Raw genomic sequence first — 26,134 nt, 5'->3', positions numbered from 1 at the left:
TGTAGATAATTTATAGTAATTTTTGGGATGCATTTGGGCAGTTCCCTTGTCCTTTGTGTTTTCAGGTTCACTTTGGTATGGGTAGATGTGGGATTTCTTTAGGCTTCTTGAGTTTGAAATTTTTATGTTATTACTTTTTTAAAAAACTCTCTTTAAACATTATTCCTTAATATATTGTTTCAGCCACATACTGTCTTTATTATACTTCTAGAAATGTAGGAAGTTCTCAATCTATCCTCATGTGTCTTAACCACTCTTTCATATTTATTTTTTAACTTTCTGTGATGTATTCTGAGTACTTACTGTGGCTCTGTATCCCAATTGGTGAATTCCTTCTTCATCTCTGGCTAATCTGCTCTTTAAACTGTCCATTTAATTATTATTTTGTTATTCTACTTTTTAATTACTAAAAGTTCCCTTTGGTTATTTTCTAAATAATCTTGGTCATTTTATAGTCTCTTATTCTTTATTCACATGTCTGGGCCTAACACATCATGTACATCTTTAATTTAGATTTATTATTATACATATATTCCATATATGATATTAATAATATCTAATATTTGTGCAGATTGACTCTGCTGTTTATTGTTTCCTGTTTTTGTGATTGTCCTATATATTAATAATGATTTATATTTTTTCTTTGGTGAATTTATCTATGCTTTTCAGATAATTCACTTTAAGATAATCTACTTGTAAATCATACGTTTGCTGTTTAACAATGTAAAAAAATAATCTCTGCTTTGCTGTGATTATTTTGTCCATAGAATGTCCAGAATAGATATGTTTTCTTTTATGCATTTTTTGCTAAATTCGTAAGGAATCCCGATGTTGGACCTCACATCTCTTCGCTGGTGCTAACAGAACACAAGAACCACAGTATAGATTGTCTTACTTTTCTTGTCCATCTGGGACAGCTTTAGAAAAGTGAAGCCAAACCAAATTCTGAAAAAAATAGCAGCTTTGTAGTGCCTGGCCCAGGAATCTTGCCACTTAGACCAGAAATATTGGGGTTTCTAGAGTTGCTTGCCTTTTCAAATGACCTCAGGCAAGCTGTCAGCCTTGGCCATTTCTGCCCATTTATTTACAGGCATGGAACTCTTGAGAACTACTTTTTCATAAAATTTCTAAGTGCTAGATCAATTTTTAAAACATTTTGATTCTTGAAACATAAAAATAAAAACTGTTAGCATGACGTTCTCTCTCTCTCTCTCTTTTAAAGCAGGGATGGTTATGCTGTGTGTGCAGTAAATTACTGATTTTAAGAAATTAAAACAAAAATATACTCCAGGTGGATTAGAATCATGCTTTGTTTTAAAGATAATTTTGTCTTTGATAGTAATAATCAGAGACCAGTTTTTGCATGTTTGCGTATCATACATATATGCTAAATAAGAAAATCAACTTTTAAATTTAAATGCTGAAGTACAGAAAATGACTAAAATTCCTAGATAAAAATATGAGAATATACTTCAAATAAACATGAAGTAATAATAATAATAATAACAAATCTTTAACAAATTAAGCTTTTAACATATTGGAATATTTAGCTTCAAGTTCAATTTGCTCTGTTGAAAAAAATTGAGGAAGATATTCTATTTTATTATTTTTAAGTCTATTTACATAGAAAATAAACTGAACACTATTTTTTTCTTTTCCAAAGAACCTGGAATTATATGAATAAGCCTTTGTTTCATGAAAATTGAAAGACATGCTTTTTTCGAATCTAGTTTTAATTATTTGAATTATCTTCCTTAGTTTAAGAATGCCAGCACATATAAAACTCCTTATAGGCTTTTGCTTTTAATTAGCTATTTTTTTCTAACATCTTTTATATATGTCAAATAACAAAATGGTGAGTACTCTAAACAGTGGTCCCCAACCTTTTTAGCATGAGGTACAGGTGCTCCTATTAGAACCTAATCCCTAATGATCTGAGGTGGAGCTCAGGCAGTGATGCTAATGCTGTGCAGCTGCTGCAAATACAGATGAGCTTCACCTGCTCACAGGCAGTTCACTTCCTGCTGGGCGAAATGGCTCCTAATAAGCCACAGGATGGTCTGAAGGGAGCCGGGGTGTTGGGGCCCTTGATTTAACAGCTTTTACATGCTGAATCCCATGCCCACCAACTTTGTGGCTTTGGTTTTGGAGATTCTCATTTGCAATAAATCTATTATTCCTTCCATTAGATGCTTTATAGTGGTGGTTGCCCTAATGGTTTGAATAGTCTGTCTTGTGCCTCCTTAGATTTTCATGTGCCAGTGGTCAAAACAGTATGTATTTTTTGTCTTAATTTCCCTTAATTTTTTTCTTATACCCTCCAGCAATAACCCCCAACAGTTTTTGCTGCGGACTTTGTGGATCCTCTAGGCTGCCATCTTGCTTTCGTAGAGTGAAGTGTATCCATTATTTTCCTTTGTTAACATAATCCTCCCTAATTCAACATTTGGCCAGTAACCCAAATGTTGTGGCCTGATAAGTCTCAATGGGAAAACCTGAAATCTGTCATAGCGCAAATTTCCACCCGGAAGAATTAGGACAAAGAAACCGGAAGTGCTCAGAACATACAAAAAACTGAGCCTGATGGGAGAAAAGCTTACAGAGATCCTGGAGAGCACCTGGGCGGGTTGCAAACTACAAGTACTCTCTGGATACCGTCTCCTGCTTCCAGCGGTCGTCTTGAAATGTGTGGCAGCTGTCTTCAGTCCCGTGACGTCGCCCAAACTAAAACAAGTTAGTAATGAGTTTGTTGTCTTTTATTCAAAGGAAAATAATGCATGGATTGGGGGAGTACAGTGTGTAATAAGCAGTGGTGCACTTTACTCGGGCATTTTGGACAAAAGTTGGTTTTATCGTTAGAAGCAGCAATGTGGAGAGGGGGCATGATTGGCTAGGAGGACTGGGTTTTTGTTTTAAGTCTAAGAGGTCCTGTTTCCTAGGGTCAGGTAAAATAGCTAAAGCTAAGATAGAGGATTGTGATTGGTGTGTATTAGGTTTCATTGACAGAGGTTTCCGCAAGTGCACGTTGAAGCAGGTTGGGTTTGTGACCTGGGCAGAACCAGTAGTATGGGCTCTCCATTTTATGGGTACACAGATCAGCCTTATCATATCTGATATTTGAAATATTGTTTAGGTACCTTGATTGCTATTGTCCAGAAGGAAAACCTTTTCCTTTACCCTCTTGGTTAGTAAATGTGAACCTACAAATAAAATTTATAAAAAAATAGATTAACGGGGAAAAAAGATTTATTTATATGCATGACAGAGCTAATTAAAAAATTACCTAGCTCCCTAAATGGTTATAATGGGAGGCTTATATACCTAACCTAGTAGGGGAAGAGGGATAAAAGACTTCTATGTGAGAACAGATAGGTTTCTTTAGGAAAGACTAATAGATTTTTAGAATAAAGGGAAAGTTTTAAAAAAAAATGTTGTTAACTTTTGTTTACGTGGATGCAACTGGTCTACCCCCAAAGGCGGTTTATGGTAGGTTTTCTTTGCTCTGTCTCCTGGGAGTAATTTATGGCAGCCTCATTTTCTAGAAGTTACTACTTTTAGTCAAATAAAGGAAACTCCAAAAAAGGCTTATTTCTGCATCTGTTCAATCTCAAATTTTCAGCCTAAAACAACTATCATACCAACTTTGGAGTTCTGAGTGGGTTCCCACATCAGAAAGTCTGTAATTCCATTTTAGATGTCCGCGTAGCATAATCACTAGCTGTACTGATGATTATAAAATAAAATTTGAAAACATGCTTTTATTTTAGAAAAATAGTAGCCTTTAAGCAAATGACAGAGAGGAAGCTTTCACTTAAGTAGCAACGATTGTTCTCTTGTGACATAGTTTACCATGCAATTTGTTTCCAATGGATTTGAAATTGTTCATTGCCTTTGAATTCCGTCCTACATATAATGAAGTAGAGAAGGAATCTTGAAGTTATTTTTAATAAATTGAACAGGTAGTGGCACAGTTAATATATGGTCTCCTGGGAGTGTTTGCTCAATATCATAAAAGAAATAACTTCTTTAACTCAGTTTGTAACCTGCCATTTTGTAACTGTAGAAAAATTCCAAATGAAATAATTTTAGTTTGTTTAATTGCTATGGAAACAATTTTAGTTTGTTTAATTGCTACCATATCTATATTTTGTCTCTGCACATCCAATTCTGTTATATCTGTAGTTCTGGGCATACATCCAGAGAGGTTCTCTTTTTCTCTGAAAATTAAGAAAGCTCATTTTACACATTTTTAGAAACAATATAATTAATTGGAGACATTTTCAATTTTCTGTTAGAAATATTGTAGTAGATAATAGCAACCATTTTATCAAGTCAAAGCAGAATTAAAAACCATCTAGATTAGTCTTCTAGGAAATGACACTATCTTGTCTGTGAAAGCTGACTTTATCCAAACCACTGCTCTGAAGTTACAGAGCAATTTCACTTGAGTTCATAGTTTTCTATCAGAAAATAACCTTTCAAACACATAGAGATGTTTAAATTCCAGTTCAAAAAAAGATATATTATTTCATTTTTTAAAGACTTCAAATCTATTTAAAAGAGAAAGGTAGACCCTAGTATAGACATTCAATTTTCAGTTGTAAAATTAATTCAGTGAGTTAGAATTTGATGATAAAAATTTCAGTTCTTCCTATAGGGTTAAGTTTAAAATACATAAATCTTTGAAAGAAGACAACTTTCTCTAATAATTTTCCTTAACATCCCTGGATCTTGGCAAGTCAGTTTTTAATTTGGTTCCTCTTATGATAAGTTTTATTTCTTGTTCTATATATTTAACATACATGTGTTGCCATGAATTGTTATTTTGTGTTAAATAGATGCAAAAATACTTCATACTTGAGAAGACAAGGATCATATCTTATATTGTTTATATTCCTAAGGTCCAGGAGAGTACTCCAAACTATTCCATGTATAAATAATTTGTATTCATGATTCTGAAGATGAAATTGTAAACATTTTTTTTGGGGGGGGGAATCTAAGAGTCTAGGATTAGATGATCTATATTCACTTGAATCACAATTGTCTCAAATAATATTAATTTAGCAAAAATAATTTTTGTTCTGAAAACATTTGATAGAATGGATAATATTTAAAGTTGAAGGCATTCCTTAAAGATTATCTTTAATTATTTGATATCAAATATCAAAGGCATGGTGAGTCCAAGACTAAATTGCTTAGCCCAGTAATAATGTCATTACACAAATAGTTGTAGACAGTCCTTTTATGCTCATGGTATTTTCTACTGCTTCAGCTCTTACTCAGCTGGTTCCTCGGGATCTGAAGCTGACTAAGGATTATTTGAAATAAAATCAATTAAATTAAAAAGCCAAAGCAAAGTTGAGTATGATTTGGCATAGCTTCAAGTTTCATCAACATCTTGATGGTAAAGAAAATAAAATCAAGGGTATTTAGATAAATGAAAAGCGATCTGAACGCTCTTAAACCACCAGAAAGGTTTCATTATACAGTAGTCCTCTCTGATCTGTGGTTTCACTTTCCGCCATTTGTTACCTGAGGTCAACCACAAATCTGAAAATATTAAATGGAAAATTCCAGAAATAAACATTTCGTACATTTTAAATTGCATGCCATTCTGAGTGGTGTGATAAAATCTTGCTCGGTGCCCCTCCTTCTAGCCTGGGATGTGACTCATCCCTTTGTCCAGTGTCTCCACGCTGTAGCTCTCTGCCCTTTCATCTCTTAGTAGCCATCTCTGTTATCAGATTGACTGGTTTTGCCATGCTTTCGTTAAGTAACCCTTACTTTACTTAATAATGACCACAAAGCACAGAGAGAAGTGATGCTACTAATTAGGATATGCCAAAAAGAAGCTGTAAAGAATTTCCTTTAATTGAAAAGTGAAAGATTTTGACATAAGGAGGAATAAAAAAGTATGCGAGGTTGCTAAAATATAGGTAAAAACAAATTTTTTCCACATGAAATTGTAAAGAAGGAAAAAGTAATTTGTGCTAGTTTTGCTATCACACCACAAAATTAAAAATTGTGGCTACAGTGAGTGATAAGTGCTTAGTCAAGGTTAATAATAGAAGCTTAAGAGTATATCACAGTGCCTATGCCATTCACCTCACTTCAGCTCATCACTTAGGCATTGTATCATCTGACAGCATCACAAGAAGGGTGAGTACAGTGCAATAAGATATTTTGAGATAAATAGAAACCACTTTCAGATAACTTTTACTATAATATACTGTTATAATTATTCTATTTTATTATTTATTGTTAATCTCTTACTGTGTCTAATTTATAAATTAAACTTTTTCATAGAAATGTATGTATAGTAATCATCATTGTATATCTAGGGTTCAGTACTATCCATGGTTTTAGACATTCACTGGGGGTCCCCTACAGATAAGGTGGGCTATTATTATTGCAAAAAGTATGTTTTCATGGATTTCTATTACCTGGTATATAAAAATCATGCAGATTGCGTAGTATAATTTTTACTTTTATTTTCTAATCTAGTATATCTGGTGTTCAGCCCATTCTTTATGTTTCTAAAGGCCACTCATTATTTGAAAATATTTGGACTCCTACAAAAAGAGATCTTTTATTAAACTGTAACAAGATATATGGAAAGGAGAATACAAAGTCATCACAGCAGTTCAGTTTGTTGATTGTTGCAGTCTTTTCATCTGTAAAATAATGTCAGGGACTTGTGCAATTCTTCTGGTAGCAACATCTGTCCACTATTGATAAAACTTTGAGCATACCAGTGCATGATTGGAGTTGTTTATCTGGGAGAGCAAATGTCTATTGGGTAGATTTTTTTTTTTTTTTTTAATATGTCGATTTAGAGAAGCACAGATAAGAGGTTTACAATTTCAGCTAAAATTTATTAAATGTTGGCTGTTTAGTAAGCATTTATGTTAAACACATATGAATTATGCTATTTAATCTTCGCAACAATCCTATAGGTAGGGGCTAATGTTTTCTTCATTTTATAATGGAGAAATTGCCTGGAGTCACACAGATGGTAAGTGAGGAGCTGATATTTGAACTCAGGTTTTTGTGACGTAAATTCAAGATTCTACCACTACAACACTATTCTGGAGGACTTCAGCTGCCTCACAGATTGTTTTAGTTTATTAAATTAAAATATGAATGCAGGGACATTATTAGAGAGTGTTCTCACGAACTCTCTTAAAGAAATGAAGGAAGGCAAATTGGGCAGTAGAGGCTGAACTCTGATGCAGTTGTAACAAGTTCCTCAGCTGATCTACAGAATTTATAAAGCTAGGATGGCCCTTTAAGATTGTCCTGAACTGAGGTAGGAGCTAGACCTTTATAGCCTACATTCAATGGTAAATGATTATGGGCTGCTTGAGAAAGGGTATGACCTTTGGTGATGCTGGTATTATGAGCCTTCACAAGCTACTACTTATTTCTTAAGTGGATATGCTATGCCTACCACAGAGCTACTGCAGTAAGTCTTTTAAATAGTAATTCTTAATGAAACATCCTAGAATAAATAATTCATTATCTGTATTAGAATGAATTAAAGTCAGGTGCAAAACTAAGCATCCTAATAATTTCTAAATGTATACAAGTTAACTGTGTAACTTTTTACCTGTACAACTACTTACTTTCACCTTTTCTTATATATTTCTAGGGGAAGTCCATGACATTTCCAGTGCTCCTTTCTCTCTGTTTGTCCATCTTTATTTGGTCTCTATTACGATATGCTAATAGCCTCCTTCACACTATCCTCTTAAGCTATTATCATCTTTTCTTCTTTTTTATTAAATTATCTAAACTAGAATGCTATGTTTCTATTGCCTTTCTCTAAATTATTATTATTTTTAATGGCAGGTATGTTCAATTGACTTTAATTTATTTTCTTACCTCCACTGAATATTTCCTCTTCATAAGTGATTCAGAACTTCTTGATTAACAGTGTATTTGTTCAGCTTTCTTTGTAGAAAAGACAGTAATATCTAAAGTGGCAGATTTGCTGGCATGGGGTCCAGGAATCATTAAATGCCACTTTCAAGTTTTATAGCACAACTTCAGTTTGGGTTATTATGATCTTTAAGGCTCTGTTCCTAAGTGTCTGACAGCCTAGTCCAGTAGTCAGTGATCTCAGCCCTACAAAGGTCTAAAGCTAGAATGTCTTTCACATTTAGTTCATTCAGCTTTCAAACAATAAATAAGTTACCTAAAGCAGCTCAGATAAGTGACGGTTAGTCTAACCTCTACCATTTACTGGCATTAGTTTCTGCATCTTTACAATGGAAAAATAAGCTATGCATAACAGATTATGGTAAAGCTAAGCAAAAAAGACATATAAAGAGGAGTGTAGTAAATATCATTAGTAGATGTTTAATAAATTGTAGACATCATTACTGTTAAAAATACCATGCATGTAATTGGACTTAATTGTTCTTAATTAAGACCTAATTAGTCTTAATTGTTCAAACAGAATCTATATTTTAATTTTTATCATCTTTCTAATTCTATTCATGTACTCCAAAAAGACTGAAAAGAACAATATACAATTGACATCTGGGATATTTCATTTATTTGACAAATATAGATAAATATTACCAACATGTAAGATACGCTATTCTAAGTAACTTAAAAATATCAACTCATTGAGTCTCCTACCAATGCAAAAGCTAAGTATTGTTATTATCCTCACTGATATATAGAAAGGTGAACATTTTATGCTAGGTCACAGAGCTGGACACTGGGGACATGTTTTAAAGCCATTCACTTGTCCTTGGGAGTCCATGCCAAAAGTCAAAACATGTTGCCTCCAGATTGATTAATTATACTTATGTACCGATTTATAATTTTCGAAATTTAAGAGCCGGCTCTTGACAGCAATTCTGTAATGTATGCTGGTCAATACTGATGCTCTTAAAATTGGAAAAACCTACTCTCTGAAGGTAACCAGGCATTCTTATGCCTCCACCCAAAGCAGCGGATGTAGAAAGACCCTATCAAAGGTCTTTTGACTGCATGAATAATCAAGCCTTCCCCAAATATATCAAAAACAAAAATTATTGGTGGTTTAGTCAGAGGAAATAATTGTATAGAAAGTTTCAGTGAGGAAATAAAATACAGAGTTGTTTCCATTATAACAAATTATTTCACTTATTTATCACTTTATTATTATTTATTTTGTTTATACATAAATATCTTAAAATGAGTATTGCACATTTCTAAGGAGTAGGAATATTCTCTTATTAGAGTATTCTTGAATTTACACAATAATTATGTACAATTTGTTTGAAAGAGATATTATAAATTTTATTTAAAAATGATATGAGACTCCAGGAATATTACCCAGAGAAGTGTTTTTAATCTTTTGTGATAAAAAAGTATTCTTAACTTATACCATCCAGAAACTGTGGACTTAGTTATGAGAACTAGTGGGGTGAAGCTCACAGGTGTAACCATGGTGATTAGATACTCTGCTGCTACACTTATTTCAGATGTAGCAGTCTAATCACTTAAATTCTCCCTTATAAGGATGAGTAAAGAAACTGGGAAGAAGGAAATACAAGGATGCTCACCTCATCTGTCCCTTAAGAAAACTGAATAGTATCTTCCTGAATATCATCTACAGAATTAGACTGTCATTTTTTAATAGAAACCTTAACTTTGCTCCTATCCGTATGATTTACCAAGAGGGCAATACGTTTTTGGTTTCTTTTTATGGATATAGTTTTCATATTTGAATAAAAATAATAAGTATAATAACTGCCCTAACATTCTGTAGAAATGTAGTAATGGTAAATGAGATAATAGAGCTTAGAGTACTCTGAAATGTTAAAAGCCAAACAAATATGATTCCATATTTTATACTCACCTCTTACTCTAATGATGAGAAAAAGGTATAGATGATATATAATGGAAAAGACAGGAGAAATCATTGTTTATTTTTTTAAAATGCTGTCAGAATACATACACATGAAGAAAAATACACACAAATACACCATCTCTCCTTGTCTTTCCTTTTAGTTGAGCCCCACTGAGTTCAGGAAACATATATGTGGAAATAGTTTCAAAGTTAATGACCTATTAGCAGTTGAGAGCTACAGTCTGCATTTAGTTGATCAATTTATAAGAACAGGTTTTTGCTGTGGATCACAGTGAAATGTTTAAACCAATGGAAGAATTGAAAATTTAAATACAGAATCTAATCTTAATGTTATATTACTAGGAATGATTTTGGACAGTCTCTTTTGCCCAGTAGTTTTATTGATTACACTTTAAAGAAACCTTCAATTAGGAATAAGATCAATTAATCAGGAGCCCCTCAATATATTTTCCTTCTACTTGGTTAAAATTATAATGGAAAAATATAATTATGAGTCAGCTGATAAAAAATATATCTCATGCTTCAATGGGCTACCTTGTTATTGGAATTTTCAACATTGTATTTTAAATTATTTTGTCAATAAAACATTATATAAAATTAAGTATAATGATGAGATTACGGTGGAACTGATGTATCAACACTGATTATTCAGGCAGAGAGATTTATTTGGTAATGTATATCTCGATTAGCTAATAAGTATATCTACTAACATATGCCAAGACATATTTTATGTAATGAGTCTAAATACAGTCAGACTATTGGAAAAAATGTGACTACTTTCAAAATTATGTTACTTAATGAAAAGTCATACTCATGTTATGCTTTGAGTATGACTCCTTTTTCTGACAATGAATAAGGATATCATGTACAGATCTAACAGTAAATTAATACAGATAACAAAGTTAATAAGTAACCAAAGTAATAGATATTATTCTTTTGAAAATAGTTATGTCTCAGTTATATGTCCCACCCAAATCCTCCGATGTGCCTACATACTTGTGAATATAGATTAAGACCACTTATATGTATAGGACTAGTTACCCATAAAGGTTTTCTGTACGAAAAGAGGAACTTTGTTCATGTCTAGATGAACAAAAGAAAACCAGTATTTTGTCATCTCACAAAATGGGATCTTATTTATAAAACTCCAAAATACAAAGTCAAATGCTTGTTTGCCTTAAAAGAAAGGTTAAATTTTACATGCAATTACAGAATATGATCTTCCACAGTGAAGTACTGACTTATACCAATATGGTTTACAGCATGTTAGGGTCACCGGTAAATTTGAGACATACTTGAAAAAATAGCCTGGCACAGTAACAATTCCATATTTCTGCTAACATTTAGTTGAGAAAAACATTGTATTGTCATATTTTTGAACTATTTTCGTCCTTTCTTCTATGGTTTCTATATTCTGGCAGGACTTCGATTAGGTTCTCACTATAAGTTGTTGTTACTTGGGGTGTCAAAAATTTGACTTTCTTGAATAAGGAATCTTATTTTGTTTTTTCTATACTATATCTATATTATCTAAATAGTATGACTAGTGCTATATTTTTAGTTATAAATATTTTATCATCTTAAGGCAGTAGATAATCAAAGAACTTTAGTAAAAATCTTATATATTTGTTATTTACCAATTGCTCATAGAATGTATTTTAAAAACTCATTTTTTAAAATTTACCTACCATATAAAAGGGTTGTTAATCCTTAGAGTACGTAGAGAGTATCACTATTATTTTACAAACCTGTATGTTAATTAGTTGTGTGTTTAGTTTGTACTTTAAATGCAAAATCTAGTTCTGATTTTTTTTTTAAACCAACAATTATCATTCTACTGGAAAACATGTTAAAATGGCTAACATATTAGAAATATAAGACTATATATATTTTATTTCTGGAGTATGCAGTCTCTCAAGTTAAATTCCTATAATAGCTGATGTACATATACAAATGGATTTACTTTCAAATGGCTTAATATTAAATTTACAGATATTTTTGTATGGTACCATTTATGTAGATGTATGAAAACTTTGTAAACTTTGTACACTTTTAAAACTATGGGAGATATCCATACATCATCATCATCATCATCATCATCATCATTATTATTATTATCTCAACTCTTTAAGAAAGTGGGCTGAAAAACAGAAAAAAAACAAGTAAGATAGATGTAAAATAACTTTTACTGACTGAGAAAACATTTTTACTGCAATGAGAAACACAAATGAGATATAGCAAATAGGTGTCACTCTCATTTCCAAGTGCCAGTCCTCCTGCTTGCAAAGGCTTTGCAGGATTAGCAACCTAATAAGAATGATTTGGGGGGCTGTTTGGCTGGCTTTCAGCAAAGTGGCAAATTCTTCTACAATGTGAGGCCTTCTGAATTGTGCGTATAACAGTATTTCCCAAAGTAATGTCCTAGTATACTGAAAGGAATAGTGTGTTTTCCAAAAGTATACAAAGGAATTACTAATATTTATGGAGAATCTATCTTCTTGTAACTTTGCCTACTTGTTTGATAAAATTTTTGGAAGAGCACTTGAAAGAGCATTTTACAGATTGTTTTAAATGCCTTTAGTATTTTGTACATTTCTTCATTTAGATTTTAAAGTATTATTTTGGTAGGTATTATTCTTGGAACTTATGTACTATGACTAAAATAACTCCATTGATATACCTCTACTCTGGCATTTTTCAGTGTAATGTACTGTTTCCAAACAGCCTTTTGCCAAAGAGATTTCTTTGTTGGACAAGAAATGCCAGTGAACAGAGAAAATTTCCCTGAATAACAGCTTTCAGATGTTAACTAGGATCATAGATATAGGATAATTAGAGGAAGCTATAGTTGCTAATATGAGAAGGAATTAGGAATGAAGCTGAGGGATGCATAGGTACAGAAATAAGAATTAAAGTATATATGCCCCTGGTACCCCATTATCTTTGCATACGACATTAGTGCATTCACATTACATGTATATGTATGAAGTTTGTGTGTTTATACTTTACACATATATATTTGTATGTGTATATGTATAATTGTAGGTTACACAGCTTATCTAAATACACTTTACCCTTTAGAAGTGTTTATTTTTGAGTAATCTTTCATACCCTTTAAAAAGAATGCATTCTTTTTAATGTAAATGCAACAGTGATAATTTATATGATTTTCTACTTTATATACTCCTTATTAAAATGTAAAAAAGGAGATGGTTACTATGCGAGTTGATGGCTATGTTAATTAGCTCCATTATGGCTATTATTTCACAATGTATTCATATATCAAACCATCAAGTTGTATACCTTAAATATAAACTATTTTGAATTGTCAATTTTACTTTTGTAAATCTGGGGAAAATGAATTTCACGAGTGTGCTATAAACTAGAACATTTCTGTCTATTTTCCACATATGATTTTTTTTTCTCTTCTCACATTTATGAAAATCAGTTGTCCTAGGGATTGCTCTGAAATAAGATGGTGTTAATTTTATCATTCCAAGGACCAAAGAACTGTATTGATTTTTCTTTCAAGCAACTTCATTTGGAAAGCCTATTACTAAAGAAATCCTTGTTCCTTTTCTGTCTACTGCCATTTTCACACATTGATTTCTGACTGATATTTTTCTGAGATCTATTATTATATACTCATATTTTTAATGAGCATAGTACTACCATTTATTAAATATGTCACACATAATTTACCATAATGGTTGCAAAAATAGATTTTACTAGAGTTTCATGACAAAAATAAGTAAATGTGCAACACTACACTGAAGGACATACTTGTTGCATGCTTTTATTGCAGAGTCATCTTAGTATATCTTTTTAGGGAAACGTTTATGCTTTTTATGCTTATACGATGAAAGTTTGTTATGAAAAAAGATGCCATGAAATAAAGTTAAACTAGTACTGTTATATTTTGCTTAAATATTTCAAAGCCTTTTGCATGTAAAGGTGAATTTTAAGTCTTCATGAATGGTTTTTTCAAATTTATTTAACTCAGTACCCTCTTTTCAAAGACCATATTGTGTTAGGCACACAGTTTAGGAAATAGCAGTCTGGATATTTAGAATTGTAAGAAATTGTTAAACAAATATTTATTTTCTACACATAACCTGCATGTGTTAAATTATTTTGTTTTTAAAGTCATGCAAATATGTGTTTGAACTTCTTAATATCAACATCCTAATTTTTTAAATTTTATAATTAGTTTCAGGTATATAATACTATGGTTAAATATTTATATAATTTATGAAACGATCCTCTCAGTTCTTTTTCTCCTCTGGCTCTCCACCTAGCCCATTACATAAATGCTAACTGAATTCCTGGCACCCAGTGCTATGCTCCCCATCCCTGTCAGCATCTATCAGCTACTAATTGGTACTTTAACCTTTCACTGCTTTCTCTCAGCCCCCCAACCTCCCTGCCCTCTGGCTGTCACTAGCAAAATCCTAATTGTTAAAGGATAAACTGAACAATTAGGATGATTTCTTGATTTTAAATTAAATAAAAATGAGTTATGTTTGCCAATATATACCTTCTCATATTATTTTTATTTCTATTCACTCTACCACGTTGGACATACCTATGATAGTATGTATTAAAATTTATTATAATGTTTTATTAAGTAGTAAAAGCAAAACAAATTGACAATCTAAAACAACCAAGAATGATTAAGTGTGTAGCTACACGATATATTCTGTATTTGTGGAGCGTTAGTCCTTTTCCTTTTTGGAACCCAGTTAAGAACTGGAAGCAGATCTGAGGCAAGGAGATATTGTTGGTAGTCCTCCAAAAAGATAGAAAGTTGTATTTAATTTCCTGTTGAGATCATATTCAACTCAAAATTTTATTTTTCATCTGGAAGCTTCTGGATTCTGGCAAAAGAATGGTTATTTCATATTGCAGCCAAGAACTGTATATATGCCATTGTTTTCACATTTTTATCTTGGCCTATTCACCTTAGGTGAATGGTGACTTTCAAAGTTTTGCTATCTGGCTTTATTGCTAACAGATGTGGTGTGTGAGTTAACAACATCATTTGACAAGCAAGTAACCATGACAACTTAGAAATCATCATTATTACATTCCACGTTATTTTATCCTGATTCGATGTGTCCAACTACTTAAGATGTTTTTATTAAAAAAAAATCTATATTTTAAATATATATAGTTCTAAATATATATATAAAGTAATATTTACTCACCCCTATGGTGAGGTAGGATGGATTTTATTTTCTTCCAAATGGACATTTCATGAATTGTGTCAATCTGGGAGACTTTCCATTTTGGATCTCTATGTCATTTTTGGTATGTTTCATATGCATAAAAAAAAAAAACTACAGAACATAACTTTGCCTTTAAGTCATTAAGTGAAAAACAGCAAGATGGGTCTGTCTAATGTATGAATGTCTTTGAAAGGGAATGTTTTCTTATTATATCTCTAGTTTATTATTTAACTTGTTTATTATTTAAGATACCATTTTATCCTTTTTTGGTACTGAAACATTTATAAACCAGAAAAAAGTAGAGGTAAATAAAACACTCATAGAGCTTTCTTAGAGTCAATGCAGCTACTCTTCACCTTGAATCTGAAGATGAAGAAACAGATATCGCTTGTAATATTTATTAGAATAATATCATTATTTTAAAATCTTTTGACTTGTGCTGAATCCTTTTAGCATTTCAATAAAGAGATTAAATGTTGCTTCATATTAATTTTTATTACTTATTCTTTCTAAGTTTTATTTAAATTTCCATTTAGGTTATAAGATGTACTCAGTTTCTGAACCTAATTAGTTCTTAGGAAAAAAATGAAAGAGGTAGATTGAAAGATGGAGGTAAAAATGGTATTCATACATATATAAAATACTTCAAATCCTAGTACTTTATGGCCCTATATGTTTATGTTTCAAGATACAGTCTCAGTGTAACAAACTGCTTCTGGAATCAATAAGCACTTCTGCAATAGGTTTTGTTGAGAACTGAAATTAAGTTTCTCTCTAGAGGTCTTCATTTCTGAAAAATTTTAATAAAAATTATATCTGATTCTTAAATTACTAAATAATTGGTAATCCAAGTATAGCTGTCAAAGATTATGTGATTGACAACATGCTACGTTTTTTCTTGTTTGCCAAATGCTTTCTTACTGTGGAGCTATTCTTTAGTTAATACATATCTTAGTGCCAATATTTGATTTGATATTAACTTTTCATAGGGAGAATGGGCAATAGTGTCAGCATATTCTAAGGAGATATGGGGACCAGTAAATCAGTCAGGATTTACTGATTTTGTTTGGATCTAATAAATTGTGGTAGATTAGAAATATGAGCCATTAAGATCTAACTAGATCTAATGTAGATCTGAACACTGTGGTGATCACTCTGATAATTTGAATTACACACAATTCCTGCAGATATTTTCTATTCACTGTTTCACCTCTCAGAAAGTGAAAAAATAAACCTGACATGTCAGAATTCTGAATGTTTCTAGTTTGATAGAAACAGACAAAGTTATCCCTATCCCACCAGTCCTGAAAACAAAACAAAAACACATGCAGAAGTATTATCTAATATGTGGCATTATAATGAAATTAGAATATTTTGTCATTTATGAATAAATTAATGATCTGATTGTTAGAACTTCTGAGATAATTGTTCTGGTATAGATTGCTGAATATATTTGTTGTTATGTGTATTTTAAGATTATTACTCCAATTTACCTGTCTTCTAGGATGTATTCTTTTATTTTTAGTTCTGAAAAATACCATTTGTTGTTTCATATGAATATTAAAATACAATATATACCAAGATAAATAATTTTTTGAATGATTTACCAAGCATATCATGTTATCATGATTGTCCTCTTTTCAAAATAATATATATCATAATAGAAAATCATATAAACTTGAAGAAATTATGGGCCAGGTAGTCTAAAGACATCTGTAGCTCAGTCTATTTTTATTTCAACAGTGCATTCTGTTAATGTCTGTCATAAAAAAATATATCAATAGACTCACAGAATATAAATCAAATCTACAAATTCAGCTAAGAAAAAATATTAATCTCAGTCAAAATTTTGAGGATGTTATTAAACAACGGTTTGTGTGCACTTAAAAAAAAGAGAAGGATTACACCAATACTGAGTGAAACATGTCATTTAGCAAGTTATTCTCTGATATTCTGGCATTAAATGGTGATTTGAGGAATGTATTTTAACTAGCCGAATGAATTTATCCTAATGTGTGCTGATTAAAATCATTATAAGTCAGAGAGATTCTGTCTTAACCAATTGAGATTTATCCTGATCAGTTTTTATTTTTGATTGAGAGTATGGAGGATATATCATTTGTTTTGAAGATAATAGTCTTCGAAAGACTAAACAGGGTCATAATTTTAATAGACTGACACAACTCAAATAAGATTTAAAGTAATTATAACCAATATGATGTTTTATATTTAGATAATGAACTGGTTATTAAAGTACAGGATGGGAATATAATTACTTGAAATAATTTTATCTATTATAAATGGTTAACTGCATGGTCTATTATGGCCGATAGAGCTAAATGGTTATTAAAAGTATGATTCAGTTTTTGGCTGTTGATAGAAATATGCTGTTCAACATAGTTTCACCATATTTCTACACTGGTCAAAGAACACATGGAGAATTGTTGATTTCTAGGCAATAGAACTGAGGAATGTTTTTAAGCACCAGATGGATAAACCAGAGTGTCCAGAGGAGAGCAATCAAGCTGGCTTGGTAGTTAAAACTGTGCCTTGAAATGAAAATCATTGTATTTTCTCAACTCAAAATTTGACATTATCCAACAAAAAATTCCCCCAAATTAAGTATTTATGTGAAAAGCTTTAAAAGCTTAACAATAAAATTATATAATATACACAATTTACCAAAAAATAATATTACATAAAACTGAGACTTGCAAATGCTTAGCAGGAGTAAACCAGATGCAGGGAAGTTAAGGTAATTTGTTATATTTTGAAAGAAAAACAGCATAATTTAAATGCAACAGAGTTCTGTTCAACGTAAGAAATATTACAACATTAAAATATGAAATTATTTACTTTGATATACAGTGTACTGCACATCAAGAAAAATATTAAATGTTTTTAAAGAAATTATCAAAAAAATTATTTGGGGAGAGAGATGGTTTAAATCAATCAATTCTTAGAAACCTCAAATTCTAATAATTCCTGATTTGGGAACAGATGGATACATACAATAAGACTTCTTTAATTTGGGCTCTGATAATCGAAAATTATAGTAATTTAAGGAATGGGCTGAAAGGTAAAGTAAAATGATTAAATGGGTTAATAGTAAACAAGATGAGATATTTAATCAGCTTGCTACAAGTGATTTTCAACCCTCTCAGTAATTTTTGAAAAATTGATTTGTGTCACTAGGTTTTCTATTTTATGTGAAGCATTGTCCCAATCTGATAGCCGCCATCAGAATCTTACAGATTAATTAGATAAGTTTTAACCTGCAAGAAAAGTTTGGAGAACACAAAACAATGCAGTACAAAATTAACCCACTATTGGTCTCATTAAACTCTATAAGAATTCTAGAAATTGAGAATATCAGAAATGTTATATTCTTGACTTATATTTGCTAAAAGTTCTCTAAACCTTGATAAATATCTGTAATTTGCCCATACTTATGTTTTTTGTTTATCATGGTCCTTAATAGAATGTGGCCTCATGGGACCTTGCCACATCCTATTATATGAAGGACACTAGTAAATATTTGTTAAATTGATGAACTTTTACCCCCTCATTTTCAAAATAAAGACATATCTATCTTTTTAAACTTATTGAAAGTTTTGAATACCAAATGAGGTAACTTAGATAAAAATAAAGTTGCCATGATACATAAATATCTTGTATAATTGTTATAAGTTTTTCCTATTGGTTCATCAAGAGATATGAACTATTATTATTAAGAGATATAAACAATTTTATTAACAATCTCTTTTGGCCTCACTTCAGACACAGTGTATAACACCAAGTAGCAAGCGAGAAATTTTCTTAATGGTCCATAATTGTCTGGTTTCGACCTTAAAAAAAAAGTACACAGATTTCATTCACATGCTTTAAGCTAGTTCAAAATGTTCTTTGCAAAAAGTAGAAAGTAATGATATTTTATTATTAATAAACCGTTCTTACCTTCCAAATTGTTATTATTAGCCCTTGGTCATATATATCATGAATATTAATAAACATTGTTTAGTATTTTTTTGATAGTAGGGTTTAGAATTGGTAAAATTCATATACATATATATATTTTATCTACATAGCTTACATGTACTCCAGTGTAGAGGGAGAGATAGAAGACATACCTCTAGTAAGCTCAAACAGTTTTAATTCTTTACAAGGAACAAAATTAATAACAGACACAATTTAATTACTGGAGACATCTAGTTCATAGGTAAAGCAGTATTTTTCAATAATAAACAAAGCCAAAAAAAGCACTCTGGAAGTATTAGACCCCATATCTTGGAGACAACTGGATAAAATAAATGACCATTATTTTCTAGACTAATGATTTACATTTCAATGCTCCACTAAAGTATAAAACTAGCATCATTTTTGCAAGCAGAATAAAGATAAAAGTTTTATGGTAAGTGTGTGTTATTTATAAGCCATAATTTAAAGTTATTTAATTGTTATAAAATCTCCCACAATGTCAATATTTTACTTTTTTCTCTTAAAGTGCATATATTTTAAAGTACTCTGACTTAATGGCATATTCTAATTTATTGTCTTAGTTACCCAGTGACATGTACTGTTTGTTCACAAGGAAGTTGTTTCTCTCATAAAGACCCAAGTTAGGAAAAAGATAGTTTTCTAAAACTAAACAGAACTGTACATACCTCATGGATGGTTTCCAGTTGATTTCACAGAAGTGTGCATACATCACACAGTTCTGTTGTTTAACTTCCATTTTTATAAATCTAAGTTAGTTGATTTCAGTATTGATAAGATGTGAGGTGACTCTAGATTTGGGACACAGACCTGAGTGAGCAATTCTAGAATAACTTTCAAACATTTTAGAAGCCAAAGTCTAATTTTTTTTTTTTTTGCATTAAATTTCATTGTTTGGTAGAAATAAAAAAGAAAAATAAATAAAACCTTTTTGCTTATAGGTAACCTGACACATCTTTACAGTAGTTAAAAGAGTTTTCTAGGGAATAGATTAAGAGCCATCGGTTTAGTAGACACCCAGTGTATTTCAGGGTTTTTCCTCTACTAAGTATTTATATAAAAGTATTCTATTTTTGAGAGTATTAAAAAAGTAACATTTATAAAACATCCAAATTGCCTCAAGGGTTATTTAAATATGCACATATATTATGATCGTCATAGTTTCTACAGTTCTTTACATAAAAGAAAAGGGAAAGTCTTAAAACTAGTGTAAGAAAAAATTTGATTTTTTCCTTTTTTTTTTTTCTCACTCCTTGTTTAATTGAATATCCATGCTGCTTATCCATGTGGTCTGTAGTTTTTGACTGTTTGTTATATATCTTTACTTATGTATTTACCAAGATGAATTCCTAGGTTGGTTCCAGCTATTTGATGCTGTAAGTTATATTGTATTGGAGAGTTGCTCCGGTGTAATTTGAGAAATTTCTCGGTGCTAGATTATACATTATACACATACTCGGTTTCACCAAATACTGAAGATTGTGCTCCAGGTTGAATGTTCTTTTAACTCCAATCAGCAATGGATGATGGTTCTTAGTACCCCTTTCTATCTGGGATTCAATATTATATGACTTAATTATTTTTTCAATAATGAGTGTGATGTCATGTTTTATTTTTTAAAATTTTCATTAATCTATTACTGAGGTAGAACATCTTTTTACCATTAAGCATTATCTTAATCAGTGTTTCATTTGTGCAAATTTCCTCTTTATAACTTTGACAATTTTTCTGTTAGGATTCCAGATTTTTTTTTTAATGCTTAAAGAAGTGCCTGATATATTCCAGATAGTAAATTCTTATCTCTTAACTTTATTTATGATGTCATTACTTGATAAAACAAGTATTAGTTTGAAAAAAAAAATCCATCACCTTTCTCCTTATAATTTGTGACGTAGGGGTAGGAGTAGGGTTAGTGTTAAGAAATATTTTCAGTCTATGGGGTCACAAGGATATTGTCCTATATTTTCTTATATTATTTTTATGCTTTAATTCATTTATGCAAGACAAAATTTCAATACAAAGATGTGTTAATAATGATAAAAATAAACTTATTTTAAAAAGAAATATCAGAAAGAAGGTTAAAATTAAAAGAATGTCTATCTAAGGAAAAAAATATACTCAATGAAAAAACATAAAGGAATGAAATTGTAAAAGAAATCCTAAGGTAGTTTTATAAAGAAAGAATTATTGACAATATGTAAAATAATTTAAACATCAGACACCCTTAGAGTAGCATAGAATATCTAATTACAATATAAATATAAAATATTATCAAATTAAATGTTTTACATAAATTAATCTTATTGAGAAGAGAATCTTTTCTCTAAAAATACTCAACAAATTCTGTTATTGATTAAATTAGGAGCTCATCAAGAATTTTATTCTGATGTGACTATACTATTTTACGGAGAAATTTTAACTGCTGCTGAAATAATTTTATAATGAGTTTAGAATAAAATAAAAATTAAAATTATGCTTCTGGTTCACAGAAAGGGGAAGTGTATGTATTGTTTGATAATGTGATGTTTTGCATGGCATTTTGAATCATGCATAATCTTTTTTGAAAAGGATTAATATATTTAAGAATAACATTGTCATTTATACCAAAAACATTATGCTATTCTTTCTGCACTTGGAAGCAATGTTGTTTTTAGGGATGGCCAAAAGGGATAGACAAATCAAGTTATATTTTCTCAAAGAAATAAAATTAGGGGAAAGAATTTACAGAAAACGACGAGGGCAGCAATTCAAGATGCATTTTTTTTCTTAACTACATCTCAATCTATTTTAGGATAAATACATTATATAAAATGTTTTAAGCTGGAGTCTTCAAGTTTTACAATTTTCATTCTATCACCTAATAATGTTAAATAAATGGTCCAGAATTTCCCAGCATAAATATTATTAATCATGAAAAAGAACATGACTATTGAGCATGTTTTAACCCTTAATGTAAATACTTTCAGTAGTTTCTTAATGTAAATACTTAATGTAAATACTTCCAATAGTTTCTCTTGCCTACATTTATCTTTCTTCTGTTTAAATCTTCATTACTTTCACCCAAGTCCTACAATATTTTTTCTTTTTTTTCTAATATTTTTGAATAAGTTCATGGACTATTAGAATAATCACTCATACTTGGTCTGCTGTGTACTGTGCCTGACTAGCCCTAAACATAGTATAGCTCCTATACTAGCTGTTTTTCCAAATCATGAGTACCTCAGGACAATATCCTACTTCGTAGAACTGATTGAAACTTTTTAAATTTTTATCCAGCCTAATAGCTAATACCATCTACTATCCCTATCCTCTGTCTGTCTGTCTATTTATCTATCATCTGTCCTTCAACACATAGACTCAAATAGTTAGAGAATAGTTTAATAGTTACTCTGATAATCATCTCATTGTCTGCTTCCCATGGAAAGTCTTCCTGCTCAGTGATGTAATTCCGCTGTGGGACCTGAGAACGCAGACCTGTCCTGCCTGGGGACAGACTGCCCATTATCCTTGAAGACAAACTCTACTTCATTTTTTTTCTATTAACCTGAAAGTTTATTTGGGTCAGAACTGTTTCCTGTGCCCCCTCCTTTCAGATTATGTGAAACTCAGACTCTGTCCATATGAGTTCACTTCCACTTTCAAATTTTAAGCAATCATATTTTCAATTTATATATTATATTTATTAATAATATGACAAAGAATTTTATTGGCATTAATTTTTTCAGTGTAATTTGTTGTTTAAATAATGTAATCATCCAAATGATACATATTGTTACACTACTACAACTAGCTTCCATATATCAGTGTATACTTATAAATAAAATAACTGCAAACCTTAAAAAAACAACTTTTGTTTGTGTCGTCAGGGTTTTGAGATTTATATTCTATTAACTTAAGTTAATATATTATTCACAATTATTATTTTTTATATAATTACAGGTATCCATCAGTGGTTAGAAGTGAGGGTCATGTTTTCTCTATCTAGCAGCTAATATGCCTCTGCTAGACATAATGGCAAGTCTTAGAAAGAATTTGGTACACATACTGTCATTTATTTGCCACTAAATGCCAGCTAAACCACCATGAAACATGTATTCCTTATTAAGGTAACTGGTCTTCAGTAAATTAGAATATTACCTATGCTTATGAGTTGTAAAGGAAATTAAAGAAAATAAATATTTTGATTTTGTGATATTTATATCTAGATCGAATTCAATATCTGCAGCCAAATTGAAATAGACAGTTTTCTAAAGAGGAATGCATGTGCAACATACAAAGGCATTCAGCAAAAACAAAGAGATGCTTCTTTTTTTGGTGAACTTTAACAGAGGGATAGTATAACAATGTCCACATCAGAAAGAGGCTATAAGGAGAAAGCAGGGTTTATATTTATATTTAGAGCATGGACCTAAAAACCTTATGTCTGATACTTGATCCTCTAGGCGAGGACACTTAGGCCCAGAGAATTTTTGCACATGACCTTCAGAGTTGACAAGAGGGGTCATTATATACAAGGGAGCCCTATTACCAACTCACAAGGGTCAAAATGCTTGGAAATAGTCCAAGCAACATCTGGTCAGGAGAGTGGAGTCCAGAAGACAGAAGAAACAAATAGAAGACCAGGAGATCAAAACAGCAGGTGGACACAGGCAGAGATGGTGCTTGGAAGGGGAACTCAGGATGGAAGGTACAGAATAAATCCCCTGTAAGTTAGTCTGACCTGTGCAATTTTGTCGTGCCCATAATAAACTGTAGACTGAGCCAGGCATATACCCACCAAGTGTGGCCCTGGGCATTAATTGAGCAAAATAGTTCAAAATAAATAAGATGCTTCTGTCAATATTTATATTGATTTAGGTATTAAAATGATTAATCATGATTATTGATTTTACCACTAATGAGTGTATTTTGCTGCCCTCCAAACAAATTGACTCATCATTTATTCTTCCTGTTAGATATAAACAAGGATTATTTTTCCATGATTTTTTTCATGTCTTATTTTCACTTCTTTTAGATGAACACTTTCTTCTTTTGCACAGTTGGTTTACATTAATGTGACATTTTCTGTACATGAAATATATATATATTATTTTTCATTAGTACAGTCTGTCAAGTCCCATTTGTATATATGTCTGGTACATTGCTTGGCATAGTTTTATGTATTTTTCCCCCCAAATAACTACATTCCAACACATAATATATATATATACAAACTTTTAAATAAAACTTTTGACTTAGTAATTTTTTTTCAGTCTGAAACCAGGAAAATTTTTAGTAGTAACTAAAAATGTTCTGCTACCATAGAGAAAAATTTTGTACCCCTAAATTGTATTCTCTTAATGATCTTGTCTTATCGCCACAAAAAATATTCAGGTTCATATTGACCAATGACCATGCATGTGGTGACTCATCAGACATGTTTGTGAGGCACACCCATGGATAATGGACACGTTTCTTTTCATTGCTTCAACTCATCATAAAACTGCTACCACCAGTGAGTCATGACAGGAAGATTTTATTGGCCAATTATTTCTTAAGGATGCTTAGCCAATTTAGGGTTCATTAAGGATGATATAAGAGTCTCCTAAGTAGAAGTCGTAATTTGATTTTATAGTCTGTATGTATAATTGGACTGATATTTATGCTGTGAATGTTCTAAGTTAGAAGTGACAGAAATTGAAACTCCTTTTGAGTAATAAGCATTCTTCATAGCATAAATTATATATTATTAAAAATAAAATTTTTGTATTAATAAATTTGATTATCAATTCTCAGAGCCTGAGCTATTTAAAGTAAAACAGTCCACAGGAAAAAATTATATTTAATAGACAAGATTTTAAATTCAGAGTATAAATCTTATAAATCAGAGGGTACAAATTAATCAAAGGCATTTTAACTTTCAGCAATCCTACAATATACCAATATGGGAGGTGCCCGTTTTTAAAAAAAAAGGATTCTGAATTTTGGCTATGCTACCTTTTGAAATATAGACAGTAGTCCATGATATTCACAAATAGTAAGTGAATTCAATTGCATTTTGTCTTTATTTGACTTCGATAATAAAATATCTTCCAGATTTCCTCTTGTAATTTAAAAATGAAATTTAACATGAGTTTGATGTTTGAACTGAAATCAAACCTAATATTCAGCCTGAAATAATAGGCCCTTAATGATTTTAGCATTGATAAACTGATTTTTTTTATACATTACCTGATAGAATCAGAATTGCCATTCACCCAGGAAACAGCAGTGTAGCTGAGTTGATTGTTTGGGAGCTGAGCCCTTGGCACTGTTGGTGTGTTGGTTTTGATTGGTTGGCTTCTGTGCCATTTGAATACTAAAAATCATTATTAGATTAGGTACAAGATTCCTGCCCAAAGTCATTGATTGTAGTATCCTTTTCAATATCACCCACTCACCAGGTAAATGAAGAAATGATAGCAACTAGAGCCATTGGGGATTTATTAAATCATTAATTAGGAAAAGTAAGTAATTTGCTGTTTTAACTTTACTTTCTGTTCATGACTTCTTTCCTGTGATGTGTTCAGTATACAAATTATCAGTATTCCTTATTTTTAATTTTTTAAACAACTACCTACAATCAAGTAGATATTACTTATACTGATAAAATTTTTTATGAAAAATGTCTCTAAAATCATTTTGATATCTGAAAGAGTTTATAGTATTCATAAAATATCCATCTTCCAGAGAGTGGCTAGAGAAAAATCTGGTTCATTGAAGGGTCTCCTCTCGAAGAATGAGGAAGACATCCTATGTCATGTATTTTCATCAGTGGTCCCCAGTGCTCCAAGAACCACTAATAGGGTGCCAATGTCACTTTATCTCTTTGCTCTTGTTGCAGTGTTTAAACATTTTCATTTTCTCTGATCATCCTTTTTCACTTCCTCTTCCTCCTTTTCCTTTTCTTACCTTCCTGTCTTCCTTTTCTCCTCTTTCATTCTTTCTCCCTTTTCTCCTCCTTTCTTCCTTTCTTTTCTTCCTCACATTTTCCCCTTCCTTTTTTCCTCATTCTGATTTATAG

The 26,134-nt window shown here is 31.1% G+C and overlaps 1 protein-coding gene across 5 annotated transcripts in view; it reads left to right on the top strand.

The window, feature by feature from the left end:
* The window catches only part of SGCZ (sarcoglycan zeta), a 781,719-nt gene that overhangs the window by 224,951 nt on the left and 530,634 nt on the right, over nucleotides 1-26,134 (top strand). Inside the window, exon 1 of one of the 5 annotated variants that reach the window (XM_036228605.1) lies at nucleotides 1,621-2,733. The exons of 2 other annotated variants lie outside the window; for them this stretch is intronic. In XM_036228605.1, the coding sequence (XP_036084498.1) occupies nucleotides 2,584-2,733 (150 nt within the window). In that variant the 5' untranslated portion in view covers nucleotides 1,621-2,583. Of the gene's footprint in view, nucleotides 1-1,620; nucleotides 6,160-26,134 lie in introns of those variants that run through there. 2 more of the 5 variants (XM_036228604.1, XM_036228607.1) reach the window with 2 other exon arrangements.

This window comes from Rousettus aegyptiacus, unplaced genomic scaffold (assembly GCF_014176215.1).
Source record: "Rousettus aegyptiacus isolate mRouAeg1 unplaced genomic scaffold, mRouAeg1.p scaffold_m13_p_11, whole genome shotgun sequence".
In the NCBI taxonomy this organism is placed as follows: domain Eukaryota; kingdom Metazoa; phylum Chordata; class Mammalia; order Chiroptera; family Pteropodidae; genus Rousettus; species Rousettus aegyptiacus.
The sequence above is the reverse complement of the archived record's forward strand: the minus strand, read 5'-3'. Positions and strand labels throughout refer to the sequence as shown.